Below are 6,467 nucleotides of genomic sequence, written 5' to 3'. Positions count from 1 at the left end.
AAAGTCCCAGACTCCCTTCAACAATCCTGCAGTTTAGTGACTTGTTGAGTTAGAGGACACTTTAGAAACTTTGTGAAACGCTGTCTACGACAAACTCTTAATGATTCTGCCTTCTTGTAAATTCAACATTAAATGTGACATGAAGTTATTTCTTTCTTTGTGTAAAAACATGATGTACAAAAAGCTTCAGCAGGATATTTTCATGAGCCTCTGATGTGATAATAACAAGCGCTTCATTAAAACTCTGCTCTGTGTGAAGCACACTCCCTCATACACATCAAATATGATCAGCTGGTTTCAGGAAACCAACTAACTAAACTTCATCTTCTGCCTGAAATCAAGGAGCCATGTTTCTAAACGGCCTTAGCAACGGTAACTAAGGGGCGGGGCGAGACGCCGTGACATCGCGGGAACTCTCCGCGGGATCCGGAAGTGCTCCTGTATCTCAGCCTGAAGAGCTCCGAGACCAGAATCCAGACTCAGTCCAGGACAACACGGTCCACCAGTCACAGCGGAGACCTGCAGGACGATGGAGAACCAGAACCCGGACCACAGGAGCCAAACAGCAGCCTCGTGCTCTGATAGCGCCGATGTTCAGGTCAGTGTTCATGACTTCATCACGAGACTAAAGACACGAGGAAGAGTCTCGAGGGTCCGTGTATCATCCGTTCATTCTGTTGTTAGAGATCAGAGCCTGAAAACCCGCTCCAGGGTTTGTGTTGACGTGGTTTGATTTCCAAAGTGTCTCCGTGTTTCCTGTTTTCATCTTGAAGAGAGGAAGCTGAAAGAAAAACTCACGAGCGTTTCTCTTTGTTCTGGGATTTTCCCGCGCATGCGCGATACAGTTGTGTCGGGAGCGCGCAGACGAAACAATGATGGTGAAAAATGAAGCAGAGTCAGAGAGAAAGCATTTCAAAACGCAACAGAAATATTATTACTTTCACTGGTGTTTATTCAGCAGATTATTCTGATAGGCTAGTATTTGCCTGCATAGGTGGGCTCGAGTGATGTGCAGTGTTGCAGTTGGGTCATAAAAATTACTTTCTGATTAGTAGCGGGGGTGAAATAGGAGGAATCATCTCCCCAAAGACTGTGCGCATTTACGCATGAGGTACAGCAGCATAATGTCATTGATTATTTGAGTCTCCCGACAGGATCGGTCCTGATGAACTGACAGCGCCCATATCAATTTGCAAAAGACTGCGATTTAATTTTATATGTATAAAGAAGATATTATATCAGTATAAATGAATTTTTTTTAGGTTAAAAAAGCAACTAAGAAACGTTTACTCTGATTAATTTTAAAATGAGCTACTTTTTAATTTTACTTGAGTAAAAAAGTACTTCCTTTTATAAATGTTTTCTTGTCAGAAGTACACTTGTGCAGCACCGAGCAGCTGTTTGTCTTTCAAATTGCTGCAGTAAAACTGAACAGAAACGCTCACTCCTAATGAGCTCCACAGAGCACCTGCTCTTGCTGAGAAGTTGCTGCTGGAGTAATTGTAAAGGGTGGTGTGAACACAGATTTTGGCTAAAATATTTGACATTGTTTTCAGTAATAATGTGTTTTCAGTAAAACCATCCAAACCACACATAAATAATCTATCTACAAACATTTCTAAATTTAATCTGTCAGCATTTTTGGTCAGTAAATATATTAATTTGCGTCTGAATGTATACCTCAACCGTAAATAACAAATCATACCATAATGTAGGCATGTGCTTCATTGTGCTACAAAATGCTAATGCTAATCCGTTGTTTAAATGGTGATACTTTTAATGAAAAAACGTTATTCCTGTGGTGGTATTTTAGAGAGAGTACTACGGCTGAACGATTTAGGAAAATAATCTCATTGTGATTTTTTTTTTTTTTTTTTTTTTTAAACAATATTGCAATTTAATAGAGTAATTTTTAAGTTCTTTACTTTCTGTATCATTCAAAACAGACAAGCAGTAAATCAGTGTATAGTCTGACCAACACAATATTAGGCAGATTAAACATACACTGTTCTTTCGTGTGGGTCAGGCCTGTGTTATGATGAAATTAGGTGATGCATGAATTATTATGAGCACATACCTGGCAATAAAGCTGATTCTGGTGGAGAATAGGGCTGCAAACAACTATTTTAATAGTCGATTAATCTATTGATTATTGGAACGAATAATCAACTATTTGGATTATGAATCATAAAAATTACACAATGCCTCTCATTTAGCTATGTGCTTTTAAATGAAACTTCAGGGTGTTTTAGGCTGTTGTGCTAATTAACAATCACGACAATAAAATAAATACTGCTTTTAAAAATACATCTTTTAATGAACATTTTGCAGTAAAACGTTCCACTGAAATCAAGTCTCAGCAGCTGATCTGCTGTTTAGTGACGGAGCAGTTTACACGCCGGTATAAACTTGTCCGGTGTTGTCTAATCTTGTGCACTCGGCAGCAACATGTTCTGCAACTGGCAACGTCGCCATGAGCGTTTCATCGTTTTATGATTGTAAAGTCAGGGCACATCTGGAATGTGAACGCGGCCGTTGTGAATCATAAATATGCGCCATTATCAGAGAGAGTTGTGTTTTAGTTTGGGTTGCTCAATTTCACAGAGCTGGTTCTTGCTGTGTTCTTTCTTAGTTTTTAGGGTTTACTTGTATTGTTTCAGAGTGGCCTCATATTGACAGCGTATGTTGTGGTTATCTGGGTCCCTATGCTTTTCATTTGATAATTTCTTTTAGTTTTGCATTCATTTTGTTGAGGTTTTAAATTGGAGGCTTTCAAATTAGACAATAGAGCTAAATGATGAAAAATTTTGTTAATTTTGTCCACAGCAGAATTTACTCCAGAATTATTCTGGGGAATTTCTGTTAGAAATAAATGAGTTAAATCATGTTTGTTGCCTTTTGGTACGCCCCCATGCTGTCTGGGGTCCATCTGTACAAACAGGCAGATGATTTGCTCAGCACAAATCATCTGCCTGTTTGTTAATTTTCAACCAAATATAAGCTTCTTCTTTTTTAATAACTGTGACGGACTGGCTCAGTTCTGATTTAGACCATATAATCATGCCTGCTGAATCTCTGCCTTGGGTTAACTCTCTCTCTCTCACTCACTCAATGTCGGAGACCCAGCTTTAAAAGAAGTTAGTAGTTATGAGTAATTGTTTAAAGTACACCAAGAAACATCTGGCTCATGATGTAACCTACTGAACATTCTCCACTTATAAAACTTATAAGCACTTTTGAAAAAAACTACAGAAGTAGTATGAAAGGAGACTGTTGCTTTATTATTCTAGATATACATTACATTGTTAGTAGGTGTGAGAATCTCTGGGCACCATTCGATTACAAAACGATTGTCGATGCATCTTGATGCATAATTTTTTCTATAGAGGTTCCCTGGATAACCACTAAGCATTTCATTTGCATCTCGTAATTAGCTTAAAAGGGCTAGTTTGCGTCCCTAATTTACTTTATTAACCTCAGCTCCACGGTCCCTCATTTCTTCAACAACCAGCTTTCAGACTCCTCTGAAAACTGAAAAATAATTATCAGGATGTTCAGTATGTGTACAGGACAGAGCTGTATACCTCTTTAGTCTAAGTTTGTACCGGATGTTCTCAACCCATAACTAGTAGGTTAGTTAGTAATGACTTACAGCTGATAATTAATATTACTTCAATACTAATTTAGCTAACGTTACATAAATAAATATTTTTAGCGCCTTTCATGGGACCCAATGACGCTTTACACATAGTTACAGTGACAGAACAACAGAAAGTCATTCAGGATTGAATGCCATAGTAAAGAGCTGGGTTTTTAGTAGATCTTTGAAAGTGTCTGGATGGGGAGCATCTCGGATCGCTGTGGGGATGAGCTCCAGATGCTGATGGCCCTAAAGTCCAGAGTCTGGTGTGGGGGACAGAGAGCAGGCCTTTGTACATGGGAGATGGCCTTCACTTTTCCAACCGTGTGCTACCAGACTGAAACTTACTGCTAATATATTCCTCCACTAACTTTCAGCGTCACGTTCTGCCGCTCGCTCTCTCTCTCTCCCATTCGCTCGGCCTCACACACAGGATAAACAGGGAGCTGCCGAGTGTCGAGTGTCACCACGCTCGCAGTGTGAGAGTTAAAATCATCACTTGCGCACTGATATTAAAGATTGTGTGACGTTGTAGTGTGGTGGTTATTCATTCTGCAGCCATGGTCCGTCAAATACAGGGGAACACCGATCTCTCTGTTGTGTATTAAAGGAGAAGCCTACGCTGTCTAGTCTTCCCTGGTTTCCTCCTGGCGTTGATTCTGGTGTTCATTCTGAATAGTAAACTTCATTCACTTAATGGTAACGTTAGCTAGTTAGACTGTGTGTTGGAGATGAGTAATTCACTTGAATGATTTTTAATTAGTGAATTGGTTTAATTAGGGTTAGGAGTGACAAAAACAATCGTGACTTGCGACTAATCGAATAAATTATTAACAGATTAGTCAACTACGATAATAATCAGCTGTGGTGGATGAGAGAGAGCAGATTAAAATATCGCTTTGTAAACGTTCCTGATTGTTGTACTGATGCAGTAGGAGCTAGCAAAACTAAACAAAACTAGCAATACTAGTGAGTATTGCTGGTTTTGTGGGCGGGGCATTGTACTCACCACTCTGTGGGCTCGAGCAGACTAGAGAGGCGGCTGTATTAGACCCAAGGGTGGAAAAATTCAGCCCTGGCCCTGTAGCCACACCAGCCCTCAAACACACATTCACTACTTGGGCTACATTTGTGTACAGATGGTGAAACAATATAAGCAGTAGGCCGACTGTAACAGCAAGGGCGTCACTTTGTGTTGAAAAGAGGTGGTGACATAAGGTCTGAGAATAGGGGTGTGATTAAAGACTTTGGTCATGAGAACAAGACGAAGATATTTTAATTTAAGATTTTAACACTAATTTTAAGAAATATTTGATGGTGAAATATGAGTGGGGAGTCTGAAGATTTTGAGCATTAAATTGTTTATTTCCTGCATTCTGGAGACATTTTCTGCACCAATTTATGGAGTAAATGTCTTTATTTATATGAATGGCAGCACAAAATTCACTTAGCAGGTGACAATTCAGAACATAACAATAAAATGGAATATAATGCAGTAATCAGTAGCTTTGTTGTTTAAGTAATTTTCTTGGACAATGAACATTTGTTTCATCTGTATTTAAATTGCATGTTTTATTGTGCAAATAAACCTTTCTCAAAGCATTTTCATTTGTAATTTAACACTTCTTGTTCCAAACTATTTTTCAGAACATATTTAACCAATTTCACTTTCAGCAAGTGACGGGGACATGTCCCCAGCGACCCCAGTGTAAATGACACCAATAGTGTAAACAGATTTGTAACATTTCATGTATGTGACTGGCACAAAATGCTCAATAGTTATTTAAGAGCACACAAAATTACACAATCAGTTAAAACAATGGCTGTCCATCTGAGTCAGTTGTTGAGTCTTTGTGCTCTCTGTTTGTCTGCTGTTACTGTCATTCTTTATTGCAGAATCAATTACATCCCAAACATTTTTTGTGACTGTTTCCTTCCTACCTCTGCCACACTCCCTGTCTCTGCTAGGCCTACAGTAGCATCCTTCCTCTCAGCACTGGTAGCCTACAAGAAGACTTGTCAGAATTGCCAGATGGCCAATCCGCCCCTGATTAAAGCCAAAGGAGCGCACTAAGACAATAATTTTTAATCCAATTTAGGTTGATTCGGTAACATTTATTCAGATCAGTGTCCTTCAATCGCTGTCATCCTCAGCATCATACGTGCATCCAGTTCATGTAGTGATTTCGACATTTCTTCTAATTTCATTGTCCAGACCAGTGGTTACTCTCAGCAGCTCACCAGACTGCGCCCCGATGGTGTCAATCCTCCTCTGCGCTTCCACAGACCGGTCTGAGATGTTACGGAGCAGTTCACCGTTCTGATCAGCCCTTTGATGTAAAACCTTCAGCTTGTCGTTCACCCCATTTAAGCACTCTTTAAGTTCCCCAGACAGCTTTTGGGTAAAATTGCTGGCGGCTGTCTGAACAACCAATTTTACGATATATTAGGGAGATTCCAAGCCCGATAATCAGGAAGCCCACTAATTCAATTCAATTTTATTTATATAGCGCCAAATCACAACAACAGTTATCTCACAGCGCTTTTCATAAAAGAGCAGGTCTAGACCGTGACTCTGTGATGATATTTACTGAAGCCCAACAGTTCCCACCAAGAGCAAGCACTAGGCGACCGAGGCAAGGAAAAACTTCCTTTTAAGAGGCAGAAACCTCGAGCAGAACCATGGCTCAGGGTGGGCGGCCATCTGCCTCGACCGGTGGGGGGGGAAGGAGAGAGAGAGGGAGAGAGGGAGAGAGAGAGAGAGAGAGAGCAGGAGAGGAATAGAGAGAAAAAGAGAGGGATGTAAGGAGAGAGAGAGGGGAGGGAG

At 40.1% G+C, this 6,467-nt stretch overlaps 2 protein-coding genes across 3 annotated transcripts in view; both read left to right on the top strand.

The window, feature by feature from the left end:
- The window catches only part of LOC123980194 (zinc finger protein 239-like), a 68,779-nt gene that overhangs the window by 22,047 nt on the left and 40,265 nt on the right, over positions 1 to 6,467 (top strand). The gene's annotated exons all lie outside the window — the stretch shown is intronic.
- The window catches only part of LOC123980218 (zinc finger protein 239-like), a 44,792-nt gene that overhangs the window by 21,824 nt on the left and 16,501 nt on the right, over positions 1 to 6,467 (top strand). Inside the window, exon 1 of one of the 2 annotated variants that reach the window (XM_046064499.1) lies at positions 440 to 598. The exons of the other annotated variant lie outside the window; for it this stretch is intronic. Within the exon in view, the coding sequence (XP_045920455.1) occupies positions 530 to 598 (69 nt within the window). The 5' untranslated portion in view covers positions 440 to 529. Of the gene's footprint in view, positions 1 to 439; positions 599 to 6,467 lie in introns of those variants that run through there. 2 annotated transcript variants of the gene reach the window in all.

This window comes from Micropterus dolomieu, linkage group LG12 (assembly GCF_021292245.1).
Source record: "Micropterus dolomieu isolate WLL.071019.BEF.003 ecotype Adirondacks linkage group LG12, ASM2129224v1, whole genome shotgun sequence".
Taxonomy (NCBI): domain Eukaryota; kingdom Metazoa; phylum Chordata; class Actinopteri; order Centrarchiformes; family Centrarchidae; genus Micropterus; species Micropterus dolomieu.
Note: the sequence above shows the minus strand (reverse complement) of the source record. Positions and strands in the feature narration are given on the sequence as shown.